This window comes from Corvus brachyrhynchos, unplaced genomic scaffold, assembly GCF_000691975.1.
Source record: "Corvus brachyrhynchos isolate BGI_N302 unplaced genomic scaffold, ASM69197v1 scaffold307, whole genome shotgun sequence".
Classification (NCBI taxonomy): Eukaryota; Metazoa; Chordata; class Aves; order Passeriformes; family Corvidae; genus Corvus; species Corvus brachyrhynchos.
The window spans coordinates 3813116-3836834 of NW_008239288.1; the positions used below are offsets into that span (position 1 = coordinate 3813116).

At 41.2% G+C, this 23719-nt stretch overlaps 1 protein-coding gene across 1 annotated transcript in view; it reads right to left on the reverse strand.

Moving 5' to 3' along the window:
* The window catches only part of TAF3 (TATA-box binding protein associated factor 3), a 114257-nt gene that overhangs the window by 5526 nt on the left and 85012 nt on the right, over positions 1-23719 (reverse strand). Inside the window, exons 4-6 of the mRNA XM_017740400.1 lie at positions 21570-23383; positions 16571-16653; positions 1396-1651 (exon numbers count right to left, since the gene is read on the reverse strand). Coding sequence (XP_017595889.1) covers positions 1396-1651; positions 16571-16653; positions 21570-23383 — 2153 coding nt within the window. The remainder of the gene's footprint in view (positions 1-1395; positions 1652-16570; positions 16654-21569; positions 23384-23719) is intronic.

The window sequence follows — 23719 nt, forward strand, 5'->3', positions numbered from 1 at the left end:
GGAAAGTTCTAGGTTTTCCTTCTTAAAACTAACATAATCTCTAAATTATTTCTTTCCTTAATGACAGAAGAAAATGGGCTGTAGTACAGTATTTAGGAAATGTTTCTCTCTTAAATTTGAAACTTTAGGGCACTACTATAGCAATAGAAATAACAGTAATAATAATAATAATAATAATAATAATAATGGCAATAATAATAGTGACCAAATACCAAAATACCAAATACCAAAGGTGAGGCTGTGTGTCCTGCACCTTAAGGATATGCAGAGCCTGTGTGATGTTGTCCAGTGCTGTAACTAACTCGGGAGTGAAAAGTAGCAGCTGTTTAAATAGAGACCAGTAACATGATACAGCGGTTTAAGTCCAGCAGGGAAGCACCTTTCCATTAGAAATGCAGGGTAGATCTATATTAGAAATCAATACTAAAACAGAATCATTTAAAAAAAAAAAAAGTCATGCACAAGTTGCAATTCAAGCATGGCAAACTCTGTAATAAAAGTAAATTTTAGGTGTTTTAAATGGTGAGATTTTTAAACTGCAGCTAAGCAAGGTGTCACCAATCAAGCTGGAATTTAGCCAGGACAGGGAGGATAACAACACTGCTACCCTTGTGCTGCTTTTCAAGGATCAGGAATGCTCAGGACTTCATTTCATACAGCATCTAAAGCAGAAATTCTCAGCAGCACAGCAAGCCTTGCCCTACCCAGACATATATCCACATTCTTTTAGGGAATGGAGTTCCTACACCATGTTACACAATAGACTTTTCCAAAAGAATGAAGAATGCTGCCAGACAGAGGCCAAGTTCAGAGCACGTGTCAAACACGCAAATGAAGCGTAGACTAATGAACAATCTACAGACTTCTGAGATGCACAGATATCTACAATTTCTGTATGTCGAGGAAACCAGGAAAGAGATTAGTGGACTCTACACATTTCAAATGAGGGCTAAGTCAAGTTCTTGATGTTGTATGAGGGTTTTGTACTTTACCTGACTGACAGCAAAATCTATGGTGAGTTTGACATTTGAGGTTTCAATTCAGCACTTTTGAAAGCACCTATAAAAAAACCTCCACCTCCAAAAATAAGTGCTCTAGCTCAGTTAGCAGAAAACATCATGTGGGATATAATTGGACTTGTTAGAAGGAACTTAAATTTGGAACTAGCAACTGATGAAAAATTCAGTCCAAGTTGTAGCGTTTTAAATAAGTTATTAACCCCTCAAAACACGTGCGTGGAAACAAGGGTTGGACAAGCAGCAGCTTAAAAGAGAGCAACATCAGGAATTCAGGAACCATCAGTTTGAGATCATGAGTCACCCAGGAGCTCATCACTTTCAGCAAGGAATGCCCCTGGCACTGTGACAGAGCACAGCAGTGGCATGTGTTACCTACCACGTAAGTACTGACGGTCTCGGTCACCACGCTCCGAACAGGAGCTTTGGAGCCTCCAGCTGCTGACACAGCTGGGGAGGGTGGTGGGATCAGGACTGGTGAGATGGTGGCCTGTGGAAGAGGAGGAGCTGGAGCCGGAGGAGGGGTGACGTGAACGGGAGCTGGCACCGGTGACGGCACAGGCGGAGGTGTCTTGGGCCGCGCTGCGGGAGTGGAAGGTTTGGCCTCTGGAGCTGACACCACTTTGCTGATGACTCTGTAGGACCAACATTGAGAATCGTTAGAGCTGATGGGAGAGAAAGCAACCATCCATCACCGGTTAGAGAGAAAGAAAATACAGAGCAGCTAATTCACATCACCCTGGAGTCACTGAAGAGGCTGTTTCAACAAGGACTGTTGCTAGTGCTGCACCCATCCATTTACAGGATAAAGCACAGAGCCATTACGAAGTGAATGCCAGGACAGTCTGAGCCACTCTGTACCTCGCTGTCGTATAAATATTCTCTGGGGCTTTACTAAACCTTGTTTCGTTAAGTTTTATTGCATTAACTCAATTTGTGGGAAATATTAGAAAGGAAAGTTAATCAGCTGTGAACAGGACTGATTTTAATCTTCAAACTGAGAGACGATATCATCCTGTTCAGATCCTACATTAGGGGGTTCTGCAAATATTTGCTAGTTTGGTATTTCTTTCCCCAAATGTTTATGAAATCAGCAGTGGATCTAGTCAGGACAAATAAATGACGCACACTATACACTCAGCAGTTAAAATATTGCTACTTACTCGAGTAGCTGAAGTAGACAGGATGTAGCTCTAGTAAATACACTGTATAGAACAATTGTGCCCAGGAAGGGGGATACATAGAGAACCCAACGTTTATTAATGACTGTTGATACACAATGTTATTGATGTGCATGCAATTTAACAGTCAAGCCAGAAAAAGCCCTTACTACAAGGCTCTAGGTTAGAAACGTAAAGAGAAGGAAAAGGATGTTTTAAAAAACAGAACAAAAAACCCCCCCAAAACAACCACAACCTCAAATAAAACACAGGATAGGTCTATTTGTTCTACCACATTTTGGTAAATAATTTAACTAATTTATTTACATTTGAATGGTAACTGTGGGAGTGCAATTGATTTGTGATGGGACCTTACGAAGAGGGTGATTTAAGGAAAGGTTAGACGTTCCAGGGAGAAGGATCGCTTAAGAAAGCAAAATATGGAGACATCAGTAGAGAAACCACGACAAAAATCAAATTGGATCAAACCCTGAAAACCAGGAATGTCCAGCTCCACTGTCAATGGGAATTTTACATTCAACTTCAGAGCTTATTGCAACTCTTATGATATTCCAAAGGCGGTACCACTACAATTTGAGACACTGTCTGAATTTCAAGTCAATAACCCAAGGATCATTTGAGAAAGGCTTGAAATTATACAGTACGTAATGTCTGGCTGAGATAATGGTGCTTTTACTCACAAGATATGCCACTTGCACTACAAAATCAGAACTATGGCAAGTTATAGTAAAAACAGACTTAGTAAAAGGAAACAAGAGCAATGAGTTTGGCAATCCTGCATCACATCTACAATGAGTGAACAGGAGAAGAAAAATCAAAGAGTGCAGTGGAATCTAAAAGGTGATAGATGATTTTTTCATCAGCAATGCTGAAGACATTCACACCATTTATGTCCCAGTGATTGCTTCAGGTACCTAATGTGGGAGCTAAGGCTTTTTAAGCGTCAGTAAGGTGCTAGACTGTGAGTCAAACTGCAGGAGTCCTAATTTACGTTGTCTGTGACTTGCAGAAGGAAGGAAGCCCTACTATCAGACCATCTTGGGAGCAACCTACGCATGAAAACCAGCCTCCTTCTCCTGTTAGTAGAGAACATCCAAAACCCCACAGTTATTTTCCACCAAGGAAGTTTTCTCTTTGGCTCACGTTGTGTTTCTGGTTCAGTGAAAGTCTCCTGGGGCTCCTGCCAGACTGACCACCCCAACTCAGATGCCTTGTCTGTGTCTTCCTCCTTCCACTGCTCCCACAAAGAGCCCTGGCTCCCAAAGCTGAATGCCCAAGAGCTTGGTTGGTGCCAGTACTTCCATGGTTTGTAAAATCACCCTCATGACTTGAGAGCCAACTCTCAATAAACAAACTCTTAGCCATAATAAAAGTGAGCATAGGGACAGACAGCAAAATATTGGCACAGCAGAAGTCATTTGGATGGTTTCAAACATCACTGCCCCTTCTTTCCCCACCTCTCTCTCCTACCTCCTGCAAGTAAACAAAGTCCTGCTATGAGTTCTTCAGGGAGTCAACCCTCCCCAAGTCTAGACTAGGAAATGTATTAGCTAATAGGACTTTAAACACAACTTTGCACACAGGGTAAACAGTTTGAAAGAAGTATTAGCTAATACAATTTGAATAAGACTGACCATGCCCAGCTAACACACGAAATTAAATCACAGTTTCTTGGTCTAAAGCCAGGTTCTCCTCCTGCACAGGGTCTTCGAAGCCACTCTGATAGTAACTGCAGAAGCTGCAAGGAACACCACATGTGAAATCTTCCAAAACTACAAATATTCATTAGTGAGCAACACATGCTCATTGATTGGCTGGCATGCCTGAAGTGTGCAATTAGGACATGTTCAGTATATAGGGCAGCTTGTTTATCTTGATTTTAGAGCTCAGTTATCAGAACAGGAGATCGGCATTTTGGAGCACACTTGGTCCTACCACTCCCTTGGGCTAATGAAGTTCAGAGACTTTAGACTCCAGAGTGGAGAAATGAATGGTTTTGTGCTACACCATTAGAGGTGATGGAGTAATCTCAGCAAGAGTGGTTTAGCCTGTCCTGAAGAAGGGGCTGCACACATGGCAATATGGAGGTGGGGAGAAATCAAAGGGAAATAGCAGTCCCACGACTAATAATTACTGTTACTTCAGACTTGGAGAGAAACCTGATATCAAAACACTATGTAAATGATGGCAAGATTTATGAGCTCTGTTTCATAGACAGGAAAATTGAGGCACAGAGCACACTGCAAGTAGGCGGCTCTCACTGCAGCAGAGCCTCGATCCACCTGGTACCTGAGTCCTGCTGGGATTTAAACTCTTCCTCGGGACATCACCATACATATATTGTTACTTTCTTTCCCAAATGTGTTTTCATGTTTCCAAAATCATCACTTAGTCTGCAAGTACAATACTATATTAAAAAAACCATTCACCTCCTTCTCCACACCAATCCAAGAACTCTAAAACTGAGGCTGAATGAGTATTTTTTGCAGAAATCAAACACAAATGAATATCACCCACCACCAACACAATCAGAGTCCTGAGATGAGAACTGCATTTCTCTGGAGGCTGCTTGCCTCGCAGTGCATCACAAACAGATAAAAGGTCAATTAGAAGTTGTTTTTCAATCAAAACAGTTCCTCCAGAATAAAGGGGTGTGAGAAAACCTTTGGAATAGATGTGGTAATAAGAGCCTCCACAAATTGTCACTACAGGTTACCACTCCCTGTGAAAAAGTCCCAGAATTAATGTAAATACCATGCATTTGGTTGTGTCCAACCTAAATTCACTCTGGATTTCTTTCTACATGCCAGCAGGAGCCATCCTGCTCACAGAACCTCAGTGTATGTATGACTGAAGGCATGTGTTGATTTGTCAGAGAGTGCCCAGTAGTAGCCAAGAAAACATATCTAAATATAATAAAAAGGGAAAAAACCTAAGGGATGTGAAATTTAAAGTGGAAGGACAGAAAGTCAGAAAAATCCTCAAATAGCGTGATTACAAACTAAAAATATTATTTTTCCATGTTGTTTTTTTATGACCCCTTTGCTAAAAGGGCAGAACATAAAGCTTCCTGACAAAGGCATTTTTAAGTTATTTTTCTTCCTCACAATCTGTTCCAGTGCAAACACAACTTCAACCCAATATGAGAACTTAGTAAGATCTTCAAAAAAAATCCTGCTCAAGTACATCAAGGCTGCATTGGGCCAAGACAACAGCGTGTCATATCCAAATCTCAGCTGAGAAGTCAGGCCTCATGGAATCACAGAATGGATTGGGCTGGAAAGGACCTTAAAGATCTTCCAGTTCCAACCCCTCTGCCAAAGGCAGGCACACCTTCCTCTAGACCAGGTTGTTCACAGCCCCATCCAACCTGGTCTTGAACACTTCCAGGATGGGAAGTCCATCACCTCTCTGGCCAACCTGTGCCAGTGTCTCATCACCCTTACAGCAAAGAATCAATGCTTATCTACTGGTGTAAAACTGTGCCCAACACTGCACCCAGGGGAAGGAAGAAAAGAAAACTTCAGTGAAGTTTTTCTGTTTCTCAGGAGGGCAGAGTGAATGTAAACCCATTTTAATCATCACTCCAAGGCAATCACTCCATTCACAGTTAATAGTTGCAAACCCAAACAGGATGAAAACCGTCAGCTTGCAGGCAAAGTGCAAATTCTACCCAGATTTGAAGTGTCGCAACAGGTCAGTTGGTTTCAAATCAGCTCTAAGTGGCATGAGCTGTAACATGCTACATCTGGAGCAAAATGAAGCTCCAAGGTGTGAAATAGCTTCCTATCTTTGGAAGTAATTTATTTGATTTCATTCTGATCCTTACGGCTGAAAGCCCCATTGACTGCTTCACATAAACACAGGGGAAAGACGTGCACCAAAAGGAAATGGCTTTTCAAAAATAGGATATGGGCCACAGGGTGGAATGATTGCTATGGGCAATGAGCTCCAAAAAAATGCTGTACCAGTACTTCGAAAGGTCTAGTAAAAAAATCACAGTAATCTTTGTTTCTCAGAGGCAGAGCTCCCAAGGAGCTGTTTCTCTGCCCAGAGGAAAAAAGTAACATTTGAAAAGTCCTAATTCTTTTCTGAACCCATGACTCATTTTTAAGCAAGGAGAAGGAGTTAAATGGGTCTTTGTATGTAGGAAAATGACACCAACAACTGCATTGACATACCTGAAACTGGTGCAATTCACTTGGATTATCAATCATCATATTATCTATTAGCTTTGATATTCCCTTATATAAGGGATATAAATTCCTTGAAGCTAGAAAGTGATGTAACTATTTTGTTACTGAAAAATCTCACACCTGGAACTGGGATTGTTGCACCAGAAAAAACCTAGCACTCTAAGACCTATGGGTAAGAGTGTCAAAAACACCTAAGGAAATCAAGAAATTTCCATATGGTTTAGATTCTTCAAATATTAGAGGTGATTGTGAAAATTTTGTTCCAGCTCTGGAGGAGAATCAGTATGATTTAAGCTCTGTAATGTAGGCTAATTCCCATATTACTTTTAGAAAGAGAAATTTATTTGCTGTTTTATGCCTTGCTGAATATTTTGTTCTGTGCAAACAAGTCACATTGCAAACAGAAGCTCCACAAGCACAGGCTGTGACCAACTTGTGAGTTTGTAGAGTGCCAGAATGCACCAAACCTCCAGTGGAGCCCCAAGCAATTTTGCAAGTGAAAAGCCTTCAGCACTTAAGTATCACCTGCCATGTGATATTCTTCTGTATCAAGAAAAATGAACTTTGAGCATGTATTCCAAAATAACATCCACTTTTGTGGGTGCCTGCCTGTTCCACGTAAAGTGTGTTGACCTTCACTGGTGCACACGGAGATCAACAGCCCATTCTCCACTTCAACAGAGCTGGGGAAGGGTCCCCACCATCACCCTGTTCCAAAATCTCACTGTCCTGGTGTCACAGCAACCTCTGCTAATTTCCAGCCTACATTCATAGTCAATTAAGTCCCATCTGCTTTTGTGCCAGCATTGCTCTTTAGCTTAAATTGCTTTCTCCCTCCAAAATATTTACTTGTCTGAGGTACTTCTAGCCAGCAATCATAACCTCTCTTCATAAGCCAGACTAAACACACCAAGTTGCTCTCCTCTCCCAACACTGACCCCTAACAGTGCTCCAAGCCCTCCTCTGCACCTGCTCTTCCCCATTCACACCATCCCAGAATGGGTCCAGCTGGAAGGGATCACAGGGGGTTGGTCATCTGGTCCAATCTCCCTGCTCAAGCAGGGCCATGCCAGAGCACATGGCACAGGATTGAGTCCAGCTGATTTTCGAGTATCTCCAGTGGAGACTCCACACTCCCTCTGGACAATCTGTTCCCATGCTCGGTTCGGTCACTGCACAGGACAGAAGTTCTTCCTCATGTTCAGGTGGAACTTCCTGTGCATCAGTTTCTGCCCACTGCTTCTTGTCCTATTGCTGGCATTGGTGATGGAAACAGATACCCAAGATCCATGTCAGGAAAACAGCAGGAAAACCCCATCTCCTGCAGGGACTGTCAAATGGACTATACTAACCCAGAGAATCACTTGCTTTATCAAAGATTGATAAAAAACGTACTCATATGGCACACTTCTGTTTTAATTCCTTCACTTCTGAGCCTTTAATTGGATCTTCATCCAAAATTTGCCTTATATTTATGTATAATGCTGTCACCAGGTTCCTTTCTTCCCTTCTTTAGCACCTCTATTTTTAACTACTGTTTATTAAAATGGATTTGAAAAACATTGCATTTTAAAATAACAATAAATGTGTTAAAAATTTCTTGTCACTGAGTCTGCAAATTTACCATCCAGTTCTTCTAGAACTCGGGAAAAAGTGTATTTCAGTGTATAAAGGTCCCAGTATTTTCCTTCCCAATTTATTATGGCAATTTCCACTACAGTCAACATGCTGCTGTTACCCATCTTGTCCTAGTCCTCAGGAAAGGACTGAATGCACATGTAACCAGAAGGAATGTGTTCTTTCAGGTCTTGGCTCATACCTGTATTATTCTTCATCATCTCCCTGTCTTCATTTTCATGGTCTTTCTTCTCTTCTCTTTTCCTATTTGCTCAATAACCTTTAAAACATTTAATTCACTTGGATTTCACCTCCACAGTCTTCAGCCTTGGACACATTAACTCTCTTTTTTCCTAGAGATATGATGCTGAATCCTGATATTCTTTCAGAAGGAGCTATTAATACAATTCACTGTAGTCATTTTGCTACAAGTGCCCCGTTCCCACTGTCAGAAAACACCATTTTTGAATCCATTAGGTGTTCAGTCCAGCTGACATTTCCAGCTGACTCCTTTGGTTTATGGACATTTGCACTGTTGAAATTGAGTTACAGGTTTTCTACTGTTTATTTTCCCATTATTTTAAGTGAAACAGAGTTCTGTCCTTGGTCTTCACCCTCTGTATCTGTTACACCCAGAGATTTTCCCCAACAACCATAGACACCTTTCTGTTGATGACTCCTAAATTTCCCTCCCATTTTCTCACCATTCTGACTTCCACCTTTGCATGGTTCACTGCCGTCTGACAAAACAAAACTGAGCTGCTAGCGTGGCATCTTGGTATCTTTCATCTTTTTTTTTTCTCTCTTATCATCAATAACAAACATCTTCAATGTTAAAACCACCTGGCACCAACTCCTTCTGCTGAGTTCTCAAGAGCAAAACCATAAGCTGGTAAAACATGTTTATGTCAATGAGCTCTTTGCAAACTTTCTCTTCTATGTTCCCTGCAAACTGCCTTTTATTGTCATTTGTTTTGGGAAATGTTATGGGATGCACAATCTATGTGTTATGCTTGCCCATAAACCAGTCCTATATCCACCCTTTTTGGTGGGAACTGGTATAGAACATGAATTTTACTAACTACCAGAAAGTTGTACCAGCACGGGTTTAGAAGATCTTTAAAGCTGTGATTTTCAGCTTGTTACCAAGCTTGTTTTTGAAAGAGACAAGTAAGACAGTCAGTCCTGGACTTGGAGACTCTGTACAGCTAAAGATCAATTGCTAACAAGACAACTTCATTCAATTCAGGTAGGACCATCTGCTCTTTTGAGGCTATTTCTTTATGGTCTTCTTGTCCACATCCAGCTCCCAGGAACCACCCCACAAATCCTCAGGTCTATGGAGTTTCCTCACTTTTGTTTAAAAACCTCAATAAAAGAGTGAATAAAAAGAAGCACCTCTGTCAAAGACAAGACCAAATCAGTGCCCTTCTCTTGCAGTCATCCTCTATGGAAAGTCTATTTTTGAAACAAATGCCCATCTGCCTTTCTAATCTTTCACACATATTTGATCAGTTTCTGTTGTGCTTCATAAGGGCAGCTGCTCATGGCCATTTACACAAGCAATTCCCTCATGTGTCTAAACCTGCCTGAAGTTGTTTTTTTTTTTTAAATTGTGGTATACAGTATACATTTTTTTTTTTAAACTCTTGAGCAATAAGCAGCAAAATCAAAGTATCTCACAGTAAGTTGTTTTGTTTTCTAATGACTCAAGCCTTTTTATGGATTCACTTTTGGAGTCATCACCCAATGTGGCCAGCAGCAAAATGAAAATAACTTGCCACCAACTACTACCTACCATAAACAGGATGAATAATTAGTTGGGATGGCTGCAGTAATTAAAAAAAAAAAAGGAAGAAAAAAGCTAAGGACTACATCTGAAGTTGTAAATTTAATTCACGTTCAAGGAAGAAAAAGCTGTGCTAAATCACCTCTAGAAATATAAACAAAAATTATAATTTACTTGGTTTGGTAAAAGGGATATGGTATTTTTCACTTTTTTTTCATGTAAAAGCTGCAATCCTGCAACAAGGGAGAGGGTGGGGAACCTCCACCAAAGTCAAAAAGCCTTTTGGATGGATACAGGACCACACATGGGGATTTTACTGCAGGATTTGGGCCAATATGTTACACTACAAAAGAACAATTGGGAAAGGAATATGAATCATACCTGAGACAGTATCTTCATTAAAATACATTCAGAATTTAAAAAGGCACTAAAAATCAGTCCTCCAGCTCTTATAATTTAAAGGACCACAGAACAGAGAAATGTGGGTATGTCAGTAAATACACTCGCCAAGATTGATGAAAGCTGTAAAGATCACTGGAATTCCTTCAGCACACCTTGGAGAGGAGCAAGATCATTTTTCATTACTCTGTCTCCTCACTTAGGTGGTCTATTGATCATATCAAAAATGATTTCACCATTACAAGCTCTTTTACAGCAGAAGTTGGATCGGCACCCAGAGCAGCAGTTGTGTCAATGCACAGTTAACACAGCCTTTCCCTGCTAAAATAATTGGGATGCCCATTAGCACAGCAATAAACACAGACTTTTACTGCCTGCACTCTACCGTTTAATTTTCCCAAACAGTGGTTCACCCTTCTCCATTTTTCTCCCTGAAGTATCACTTTTTTCCCCTCCTCTTTAATTCCTCAATGAGTTCTCCTCTGGAGCTTTCCCCTGAATAAGGAAGGTCTCTCAGGGTAACCAACACCGCCCACAGCTGTCCCCCACAACAGCCCCATGCTGCTGCCACTCCGTCTGCCCAAGGCTTTGGTCACGGTGCCTTAACTGCTCCAAACACTGCCCTTATTCATCGAAACGTGCAGGAGGAGGGGCTTCCAGCAGGATTCCTTTACCTGTTTCCCCACCACAAAACAGTGCAATAAATGGAATGGGTCATGAGCTACTTGGCTGGTAATGCAAACCTAAGGCTTGACAAGTCAATAAAAAGCCAATCCTTCCCTCCCCAGCCACACTTAGAGAGCCAAGGCTGGAAGCAAACAATTTGTATATGCCTGTACAGGGAGCTCAACTGATGCCTTTTCCTGGTCTTAAAATCAAGAGTCAAACACGGTTAGAAGGGGAAAAGGGATTTTACCTTGGTATTTATTTTAAGGATCCTTAGGTGCACACGTCCAGGCCATATGCATCGAGATGCACCCCACTGAGTGCGTGTCCCCCCAACATTGGGTGTAACATTATAGGTGTTACTAATTAGCAGATCTATCAAAGATTCCCCAATGAGAGGCTCAAGTGAGCCCCCCTCCCCAAGGAGCCTTCCCCTGGATGGTTCTATCTTGGTTTACAGAATGTGTTCTGGAGAGGACCTTGGGGTCTGGGGCACACTGATCCCTAGCTACCAAGCTTCTAAGATGTTTAGCCTCTTAGCTTGACAAACAAGTCCAAGAATGTAGGCAAAAACTATTAGGAATACAGAAGTTGTAAAAAGGTATAACAGGGGTATAAAAGGAAAGGCAAAAATCTTCATGGCATCATAACGAACCCCATTATTCAGCTTTTGTGGGCAAACACTATGAAGACAGTAATGTAAATTATCGAAGTCTGAGTAGTGCTCCACTAAACAGCACCCAAAGTTCAAAAGTCTGTTCACACCCTCTGATTTATCTGTATGAGAACAACCCTATTAAAAATTGAAGCTCCTGAACATACACCAAAGATGATTCTGTAACAATCAGATGCATTCTTGGAAACTGCATAGGGCAGGATTCTAGTTTAACTAGCAGCAAACTCTTGGATATCCAGCTGTTCTTCCACAACTCAAATAGAGCTTGAACAGTTTTAAAAGAACACATATTCATGTTACAGCAGCAACTCTGATCCCCAGTGAGTTTTGGGGAGCACCAACACAGTCCTTGCCTAATTTCTTGTCTTGAGCCAGGTCAATAAGAAGCATATGGATATATTTGTTAAAACCTTCTTCTCTCCTCCCTTGGTGCCATGACCTTTTAAAGTCTGATTGTGCATGTGTGTGTGAAGTTTTCGCAAGAAAGTTCAATCTCTGGAGAGTTTTCAACTCAACTCTTCTGTAAATTAAGCTTGTTGCAGGTAGAAGACCCATCATTAAGACATCTCTTTTTTTGGTGAACACACACTTGATGCACTCTGCATGCTATAGGTGAGATTATATAGTTCTGCAGGATTTCAAAAAGTATGGGTGAAGAACTGCTTTACTGAAATTTTGTGTTGCACTTAAAATAACAAATTCTTGAGCAAATACCACTGAAAAAGGGCAGGGTTAGATTGGATATTGGGAATCAATTCTTCCCTGTTAGTGTGGTAGAAGTTCTTAGATGGATAAACAAGAAACTTGGTGTAATAAACCAGGTTCTCCTGTCCTCTTACTCCCAAAAATATTCTTTTGGGTCACTGATATTACACAGGGAGGTCACATCTATGATCATAGGATGATTTCTCTACCTTGACCCTTGGTTTTGAGATACCCTACACAGGATGTCAGCTGGTTGTGCTGGTGGCTTTCGTCAAGGGGATATCATGCAGCTGAATGAGCCTCCACAGGAAAATAACTTGCCCTTGGACTGATAATATCCTACCAAGTAATAAAGAATTGTAGTGGGGCCAATTAAGTATCTGGGTAACAAAACTTTTTTATCTCTTAATCCTTTTAGGATTTTATCTTACAATCCACAGGTTATTTACTATACATTTTTATAGGCACACATGCATACATATCTGAGCATGTGCATGATTTGTTTTTGGAAAGTCACATATCTGCTCACTTAAAAATTACAGAAGACAAGGGGCAATTTCATTAGAGCAGCAGGTCAGGTTTACCATAAACATTGTTAAAATGCCTGCCTTTCCCCTTCTCCTGTCTGCTTTCCAGGTTCCCTGCTGACGGCAGAGTTATGATACGAGTCTGGAGCAAAAGTCTGAAATTTTAAAGGTAAATTTGGAGACCTGATTTCACAAAAAACATATATCCTGCTTCCAGGGCATAGAAACACTGAAACAGCACCCAGTGAGTAGTACTGTGCTTTGTGTTCCGGCATTAGTGTCAGCAGCCATGTGTTTTTTCTTAAAAGTTGTATTTAAATGTAGAATAAGTTTATCAGAAGTATCAAACATTACAGCATGTAATTTTGCTGAAGTTTATGTCAGCTGTAGTAGCAGCTGGAATGTCAACACCTTATCAATAGATACGATTTTAAAAAACTTAGATGTTTGAAAAATGATAGTGCTTAGGAAAAATAACAAGACAAAAAGAAGCCATGATGTAATTGAATAAAAGTATTAAACTCTACTCATCATTTGCAGTTCATTTAAAATTTAAAAGTCTACACTAGCTGTGTTTTTTGTTTTGCTTGTTTTGTTTTGAAAAAAGATAGTATCTCTAGTTCCTTCCTATACTAACTCAGTTAGCAATCTACCTTGATAATACTGGAATGGAAAAAAAAGAAGTGAAAACCCCTTCCAACATATCATTCAAATCATATCTAAAAAGGTGGTCATAAATATTTTAGAACCCAAGCAAACCAATAAGAGCAAGGCCCATTAAGGATAAGATCTTTTACAACAAATTAAATAAAACAATTTATTGAAGCCTGGACTTGAGATAAACTAGATTTACTAGCTGACCTTTTATTCATTTAAAGAACAAAATTAGCTCTAATTGCATTAGAATGGAATCCAGTAAATTTCTTCTAATGTGGCATCCATGCAAGTATTGCTGTAATTGTTTACAACTAAGATGGAAATGGTTTGATAATAATCTTCTTTCTTCTTGTTTTACTGTGCAGTTAAAACACTTGCAAAAAAACTCCTAAGTAGTACCATCTTTCCAATATTGGTTTGTCCATCCTTCAGCAATAGTACATTTTCATGTCTATTAACCCAATGTTATTGACAGCCATTTCTTTTGAACTCATGTGTGTTGTAAGAACGTTTGCACTCCAGACAAGCCTGAATGCAGGTATTACTTTGAATCTGGGAGGAATGTGTACTTTTTTTCACAAACCCAAAAGAGAAGACTTTCCTGCTGCTGACATCACTGCTCTGTATACTGGTTCAAGCAGAGGAGTCAAGAAGTGAAATTACAAAATCATACAATGATTTGGGTTAGAAGGGACCTTAAAGATCATGGAAATTATAAAATCATACAATGATTTGGGTTAGAAGGCACCTTAAAGATCATCCAGTTCTAACCCCCTGCCATGTGCAGGAGCACCTTTTGCTAGACCAGGTTGCTCCAAGCCCCGTCCAACCTGGCCTTGGACACTTCCACGGATGGGGCAGCCACAGCGTCTCTGGGCAACCTGTGCCAGGGCCTCAGCACCCTCACAGGGAAGAATTTCTTCCTCATATCCAATCTAACTGTGCCCTCTGTCAGTTTGAAGCCATTTCCCCCTGTCCTGTCACTCCATGCCCTTGTAGAAAGCCCCTCTCCAGCTCTCCTGGAGCCCCTTAGGCACTGGAAGGGGCTCTAAGGTCTCTCCAGAGCCTTGACTTCTCCAGGCTGAAGAGCCCCAACTGCTCACTGCACTGCAAAGGCATTTTCCTCACCACCGCTCTGCTACTCAGCCAATTTATGCCGGGGTTGTGCTGATTTTATGGTGTGATGAGAATCTCTATTCCATGCACCATCAATCTGACACTTTTGCTTCAGACACCTGAAAGCCCCGTGGCCTCATGAAGATCTGTACGTGCTTCCATTCAAGATGTTTTATACCAAGTTCCCCCAAACAAATGAACTTCCAACTGAACAGGTACTTGAGTACCTCCAAAAGCCTCCAAACAGCTCTTCCACTAACAGAGAAATTGAAATAACCAATTTCTCCATCTAGTTTCCACTCATCAAATTCTCTGAATCCCTAAAAATTTTCCTTGCACCTTTCCACGGAGATTCATGGTATCCTCAAACAATTCCATGCCAGTAAACTCTATAGACAGGCTAATTCAAACACATTTCTATATGATAATTGCCAGATATTCAGAACCTCATTACCAACACAGATGAAACGTAAGTTTAACTTCCCCTTACCATAACACATCAAAAAGCTTTTCTTTCTGCCTGTTATGAGGTCCTCAGATGGGGGCCAAGGTGCCGCTAAAGATGCAAAAATGAATCTGGAATAGAAGTGAGTTTCCCAAAAGGCCATGAAACAAGATGTCAGTATCTCAGACCCACTAATGGTGGGCAGGGATGACAATGATGCCCCCACATGATTTGTAGCAAACAGATGGAGTCGGAAGTCCCCTCTCAAAATGTGTATGGGTATGAGAAAGACTGGAGTGAGATAAGCTTGGAAGCAAAGTCAGCTCTTTGGTGCTAAAATATGGCTTCAGAACTTTAATTGACAAGTTCTGCCTTGAAAATCTGAGTTAATTTACCTCATATAAACACTCTAGAGTCCTTGAAAAAGCAGAATTCAAAAGTATCCACGGCTCCTCAAGGAGGAAAATGGACGTGTGGGCTTTCCAGGGACAGCATGTCCAGCCATGCACATTCAAATCATGCTCAGCAGGACAGGCTGGAAACTGTCCTTCAAGTATTCCGAGAAAGCTGGAACTTTGTACAGCAATATGAGGCACATAAATTTTAGATCACACTCAAATACTGTGAAAGGCAGAAGGCAAAAATGGTTAATAATTGGGGTGGGGGTGTTCCTTAGACACCAAGGAAAGACTGAAGTCCCCTTAACAGCTTCAAATCACTAAAAGCCATAGTTACCTACTGGGGAGGAGTAGGACAGCAGAGAAAAAGACAATAACCATCAAAATCCCATTTAACTTCTAAAGCAGAAAAATTAGTGATTAGGGGTTTTAATTCATAATGGCTTTATGAAAGAAACAACTGCATTAGCAATATTTAATGTGAGGAATGGACATGAGAGATCTGTGTGGTACTCATGTTTACCATCAGACATGAAAGTGTGCTTTGTGCCATGAAATCAACACGAAAAACCTGATTAAAAGAAACCCTTCACATACAGCACACGACCAGCCTAAGTGATGCATGGTTTCCCCAGCCTCTCCAGCCTTCTGTTTATGCTGGATGATCTCAGGATAGGGATCATCCTACTTATGCTCATCCAGTACAAAGTAACAATTATTTGTACAACAGCACCCAATAATTAGGGAGCTAATGAACCAGCACTTGAAACGCGTTAGGTACACTCATGAATAATCATCAACAGTTATAATAAAACAGATGTGTATAAAGGAATTCCAACTGTTATGTTTTAAAGCATAAAACAACTGTTAGCTGGGGAGTGTTGTGAAACTTAGCTGTAGGTTATACTCAGGAGAGAACCATCCATTACAGAAACCTCACTAAATGTCACTGGAGGCATCATAGCAGTGTAGATGGAGTCTTGTAATCCATGCCCTAGAAAGATATGGAATGGGACACACAGTAGGATGGATGGAAGGTGATGGGTCCCACTTGGAGAACACACTTGGCTGTATAATTTGCTAACTTTGAAGTGCTTTCCACTGAAAAGAAGAGCTCCCACAAGTGCCAGAGGATGGACTGTGGTGAGCATACACCTCACAGATGGATTTATTCGTACTTACATCTTGTCTTGGCCTGCACCCACTCTTAAAGTCAGCCGAGGAATAACCGGTGATGGAGCCGGAACAACTGGTTCCACCTTTATCTGTACAGGGGAACACAATCATCAATCAAAGACTGCAAGCAGACTCCCAAAATATATTAATTACATGAAAGCACTGATGCAGTTAACCAGAGTATATCAACTTAATGAGACAAAACTATGACAGACTAATCACTGCTCTCTCACTCTTCATCCCATGGCGTGGACAGTCTCAGTCTGCTGGAGGCCCAGCCATGGCAATTCACAAATACAAACTCTAAGCTAAAAAAACCAACTTGAAATTTTGCTGCATTTGTACCTGCTCATACAATTTGTGAGCATATCTTCCTGATTAAGTATTGTTCTAGAGACACAAAACTTCCCAGCTTGCTTCTAAACAATGACATGAAATGCTTTGACCTTAGTACTCAAACTTGTCAGGCACCCATTGGTGTTTGCACTTTTTTCTGAGATTCAAATTAAATTATTTCCCAGGTTCATCGCATAAATGTACCATGACTCTCTTGAATCAAAAGGAGAGACAAAGGAAGCAAATAAACTCCAAGCTGAATTCACTGACACCAAATACTTTATTAATAAAGTGCTTATCCACACAAGCATAACAGCCACTGCATTTTACCGCAATTAGGCTGAGGTTTTTAATGACTATTTTTCAAGTGGCCTGGGATTCCAATCTTGGTATCTGGTGGAGTTTAGACCACTTGAATGCGTCCTTGAACTTATGGAACTAGTATGTGCCAAAATTACCAACTCCCATTGAGCTACTGGTTTGCAAAACCTGTACAGAATGACCACAGATGCTACAGCTGACACTGTAATGCTTCTCCAGGCATACATTACTCAACTTACATCCATATATGACAAGTGTATATACATTATATATAGTGAGAGATATATATATGAAGAGAGATGGAGACTGATCTCATTTTGTGCATGTGTGTCATCACACTTAATAAAATAACTACTTGGCTGAATCTGCTCCAGGAACTTAAGAGACAAAACTAATATGCAGACACTAAATGGAAACCTGACCAAATCTCCAGTTTCATAAAGCTTTCACAGAAAAAGGAAGGGCAGACAATCAATGCAAAGCACAGAAAGCAGTGGGGGAGAGAGCAGGCCAGAGTGGGAGGGCTCAGGTGGGGCTTATATTGAGAAAGGTAATAGCAAAATCTCTTGCCACACATTTTGGCCAAAGAATTGGACCTGCTCTCCAGTTGATGTCTAGGCCAGAGCGAGGAGGAGTGCAGCATGAGAGGTGTTCCTGTTCTGACACAGTGAACTGTGCTTTGCAATACAGCTTTCCATGGATATGGATTAGCTGATTTCACAGGCCTCTCTCTGCTCTTTTGTTTATGCAGCACCATTTTTTTTGTTACATCATTGCCCCAGAATGATGTAAAAGCTTCCTCTGAAGCTTTTAATGCCTGCAACAATTTCACTGTTACCTTCCATAGGTGAGTCTCTCCTCTGTTTTCCCATCATCTTAACCTGTAACATCACCCATGAGACATGGAACTGAACCCTGGGTACTAGAGGCTCAGGAACATGGCTTTGCACAGGCTATCCTGCCTCTTTTCCTCCAGGTTTCTCCTTCTTCTGTAGTGCCTGGTTTGAATACAAAGCACCTTAGGACAGGCACTGCTGCTGTAGCTTTCAGCACACAGCACAGAGAGATGCCCACGTCGTTTATAAAGGTCCTTGGTACTATTCTAAACAACGGCGGTGTGGGCTCATGTGGCAGAAGCACATAAACCACTTCTTTATGGTCAAATACCAGTCTGCTGGGAGAGGAAAACAGGGCCACACCACAATCCCAAATCTTATCCTTTGATACAAGAGGAGAGGAAGCATCTTTCTACAATGTGGGTTTGTGTGTAGGGTTTACATGATTAGAGCAGTGAGAAAACTTAGGAGCATTCACAGCTATATCCTGTGGAGCTTGGTCTTCCTCTACACTGATATCAGGATTTTGATACAGGAGCAAAAGTAGCTTACTTTGGGGGAGCTCTGGCAAGCTCTGCTCTGATGCAAGGATGGCTCCATTTCTCATGAAGCAGTTCCTCAACTACTTTAGTTTCCAGCTCAGCGTATTAAGGCTAGCTGAAACTGGGTCAGCACTGCTCCCTGAGCTGCTCAGTCACTCCTATAGCACGCCCGGTAATCTCTGGCGTACAGGACGGGTGTAACTGCTCCAAGTGTTTGTTTTCCATTTGGTGGAGCTTGCAAGGCAGTGCCCCAGATCTCCTTTTCTGGCTCTGAGGGCAGCACCCAACACCACTGCAGGGCATGGGGCAGGCAAGCCCTGAGACAAAGCTTCTCCTCCTTGATGCCACCACCAAACACTCCCATCACGAAGCCCTCAGCTTCTGTTTTCTGCCATTTGTGCAGTGTTCTATTTGCTGCTCTGTATCTTTCAGCAGCCTGGGGCAAAATTCCAGGAAAAACTTGATAAAAAGCCTCAATCACGCAACAGGACGGGATGTGCACTTAGCTAATAACTACAAGGCTCAAAAATGGGAACATTACAGCTGAGTCACTCTTTTGTTTAACTATAGCAATATTAGGAATCTGGTATTTTCTCCTGGCCATCAGCAGCTGAAACTGCAGCGAGCCCACGAACTCATCTCCCGGGCTGTGCTTACACCTCCGAGGCGGACGCGCCGTGGCAGATTAAACGTCCAAGCTGTAACTCGATCATTTGCTCTTGCAGCACAACTGCTGGCTAAATAAGTCATTGTGTGATCTAAAAGCTAAATTAAGGAAACATGTACTTTTAGGGGTTAAAACGAAAGAGCAGCATTCGGGAGTAATACTGGGAATTGGGGCCAGCAGAAGAGCATTTACAGTGGATTACTAAGCTTCCCAAATCACCAAAGAGGTAAAGTCCAGCAATATAAGACTCCTTTGTAGCTAACTAAAAATACATTGTCAGTGGATTTGTCCAGTTTTATGTATAAGCAATACTTCTTTCACCTGAACTAATACTAGTAGTCATATAAGCCCCTTATTGCCATGTGCTGCATTTTTTTTGCTAATCTTCAAGGATTTAGCTTCTTTGCCACATACCTCAGGGCACCAACTGATAAAGCTCTAACTCTCCATTTTTCCAGGACACCAGCAGTGCGGCCTTGCAAAAAATGAAAATCGCTCAAGAGATTTAAAGGGGAAATTTATTTTTAAAATCCTGACTTGCAGCAAAGAGGCGGATTTAAAAAAAAGCTTATCTCTCAAGAATCAGTTTAAATTTTAATTCTATCTGGGGACTCTTTCATGCATTCTAGCTTTAAAGTTTATCTTTTGACAGGGACTTTTTGCCAAGGTAATGGGCAGCTTTGTCAATTTAATTTGTCCAAGTTTTTATTAGTGTTGAACTCCTTTTCCTAATATATATATATATATGGTCAGTCTATACTGAAGCTTTACCAGTTTGTATTTGTTTATGTGTCTGTTATATCACTCTAAAGCAAACTCGATACAGACAACTGCACAAGAAATGCAAAACTGAATGTATGGAAAACAAGCAATTCATTGCCTCTGTTTTACATACACCCATACTTAAAAAGAAATCTCTGCAGAAATTCTCAATGAAATACTGCCAAAATAGCTCAGGCACAGGGGGCAGAAAGATAAAATGGGGAATCTGTGGAAGTGCTGCTGCAGTCTAAAACAAGACATGAAACTATCACGGACAACTGGGCCATCACCCTGTCGATCACCAACTCATCCACAGCAGACAAACATTAGTTCTCCACAGCACCCAGATTCTGCATGGAAAAACCATTTGTAAGCTTAAAAAAATATATCAAGTTTTGAAATCAGCACTTTGTTGCAAGTCCAGCAGATAATGTAAGAGTGGCAAGAAAAGGAGAGTGAGGAATGTCCCAAACCTGAGCTTGTACAAATCGAGTATTACACTCAAAGCAGGATGTAAAGACCATCTTGGTAAAACTGGAACTCCCACAGTGCTTCCTAAAGCTAAGAACAGAGATTTAGGAACTCTTGTATCCAAGGTTATCACATAGGAAGACTATCTCTTTCTTTTCTTCTTTCTTTTCAATAATAACAATTTAATGCGTATTATAAGGTGAAGTGACAAAAAAATTAGAGCAAATTCTGTATTAGGGGAGCTGCTTCTAATGGGATTTCAAATCTGATAACATGCAAATATGCTGGTTTCATTTCTTAAATATTAAATGTATTCTCAAGATTAGGTGATATTGGACGGAAGAAATTATCTTTGGCTGATGTAAATCAGCAAGAGTTACAGGAATGGAAGGAGCTCAAACCCCTTGAAAATTAGCTCTCCCCTTCTGTCTCTCAAGCATAAGACTCAAAACGAAAGGTGACATCTGAACACTTAGACCATAATTTGACACTAATTTTCTTACTTCAAACAAATTGGAGCAACAAGGGGACAGATATGCTAAGAGAAGACTCAGCAGCTCTTTTGAGCATCTGAGATAACATTTATTTGAAGGCAGTCTGCTCCTCACTTCTGTCCACCTGGGAATTTCCAGGCTTATACAAACTTTGAAACAGCAGACTTCTAGAAACTAAATTTTAAGTTTTTATGAAAGGTATAGGGTTGCTGCCCTTCTAGTGGAAACCTACAGAACAAACTCTCTGCATCACAACACTGCATCCCTTTGCTGTGTGTGTGCTGTTGTTGAGTCTGAGCCTCAGCTTTTCCAAGTGAAAAGTGAGTTGAGAAAAGCCAGGACAATTTCACATTTCAAATTAACGGAATTGAAATTCCATTGCTTTGTTTTCCAAGGAGGGGGGACAATTCCTGAAGCTCTGGTGGACATCTTCCTTGGAGCTGTTATTATTAAGAAACACCAAACCTGTAACCACATTTCTCCTCAAAGCTCTTAGACAGTGCTCAGCAGCAAACACAGGAATCCACGTGCATTTTTCAAGCAAGTGTGCCATCTCAACTCATCCAACCAGCTTACCTTTTCATGTTTGTGTTTCTCCTTTTCTTTCTCTTTCTTTTCTCTTTCTTTCCTCTCCTTTTCCTTCTCCTTCTTTTCCTTTTCTTTGTCCTTCTCCCTTTCTTTCTTTTTCTTCTTCTCTTTTTTGTCTTTCTTCTTCTCTTTTGGTTTCTCTTTGTCCTCAAACAGTTTTTCAGGTAGCATGGGAGACAAGGAAGGTAACATGCTGGGAAGCCTCATGGCAGATGGTGTGCTGAACAAGGGCATAGACATTTCTTTGGGAGGTAACACAAGAGGTGCTGATGGCACCTTTATCTTATCTTCCTTACCCTTATCTTTGAGTTTCTCTTTGTCCTTTTTATCCTTGTCTTTCTTGCCTTTCTCTTTCTCTTTCTTTTTATCTTTATGTTTTTCTCTCTCTTTTTTGGTATTGCCATCTTTCAACTTTACTTTTGTGTCAGCATCCTCAAAGTCCTTTAGTTTGAATTTATAGGGATCAAGATCCTCTTCTTTGAGTAGTTCCTTCCACTGAAACTTTGCTTCTTTGTTTCCTTCCTTGTCTTTATCTTTCTCCTTGTTCTTTTCCTTCTCCTTATTTTTCTCTTTGTTCTTCTCTTTATCTTTTTCTTTTTGTTTTTCTTTCTTCTTCATTTTAGTTTTCAGCTCTTTTTTCAATTTCTTTTTCACTTCTGTCGATGAAGCCAACTTGGTTTTCTCCTCATAGATTTTGAGAAGAGGCTCAGGAGTTGGCGGTGAAGCAGAAGGAGAGGAGAAGTAAGTGAAGTTGGCAGGTGGATTAGAAGGTGTCCCCATGTTTGCCTTCCGAATGACCTCATCAATTGAGTCATCCATTGTCCATGAAATGTCTGAACTTGAAGTCCCACCTGAGGCAGGTATTGGAGTTGCTCCTGCCTTATTTGCATTATTGGTGGGAACAGAAGGTTTAGGAGTTGTAGACTCTGAAATAGAAAGTCTTTTAGGACTGGTAAAAATTTCTCCTTCTGATTCGGACCCAGAGGAAAACTCGAAGGGATCTGGTTCTCGTTCTGCACACGCACGAGCAATCACAGCATCGATTGAATCATCAATGGTCTTGTCCATGACCGGGACTTTCTTTACCTGGTTGTCCATATTTGGCTTGGGGGCAGGCTCGGGTGGTGTTTGTCCCTGTTTCACTTGAATATTTTCCTTTCCTATCTTGTCATTCAATGCAGGCAGAGGGGTTCTACTCGGTGTTTCAGTCTTCACAGGAGGTTGTGGAACATGAGCAGGAACCTTTGGACTTTTAGGACTTTTTGGGCTCTTGGCGCGACCTGGTGACTTTTTTTCTTTGGATCCAGGTTTTGGTGAACGAATGGGACTCCCAGCTACCACTGGTGAGGGTGTAGTTTTCGGTGATTTTGTCTTCTGTCCTGGAGAACTTGTTTTGGACTTCGTTTTGGGTAAAAACGGCTTTGCCTCTAAAGTTTTGGGAGTCGGCACTTGGGATTTAATGGGAGCCAACATTGGTGGTTCTGGCGAAGGGGGGACTAAGTCTGTACTGTCCTGAACGTGAACTGGAGAAAGCATTGGTGGCACTTTTTGTGTATTTATTGAGCTAAGAGGCTCACGTGGTTCCACAGTTCCATCCAAGGCGTCCCCTTTGGAAACAGACAGTTTTGGCCGTTTCACAGGTGGGAATTCCTCGGCATCGGGACTCTCTAATGGTCTCTTGCTCAAGTAGTTCTCATCATTAATTGCCTCATCGTCTTCCATATCTCCTTCTTCTTCCAGTGGGACCTGCATGGCCTCTGCAGATGTACCTCCATCAGTAGGAACCTGCTCCTCTTCCTCTTCTGTAACAAAGAACATTTAGAAAAGCATTAGGATAATTGAAATGTGTTTTACAGAAACAAACAAGCACCAGAGCAAATATTCATGTGCATCTCAGCCCAGAAGAGACAACTGGCCACCTAAGGGCTTCTTACCGGTCTGCTTGGAAGGAACATGTGGCACCTCCTGTCTCACATCAGCCGCCACTGGAACTGGCAGATGCCCTCACTGCAGTGTAACACTGAACCCATGAGCAAAGGAGAGGAAGGTAGAGCTCTCCAATGGCAGAGCTTGCAGAGCAGGTCCAAAGTGTCAGTTCTACCCAAACCACCAGAATAACTTCTTTATTCATTTTTAAA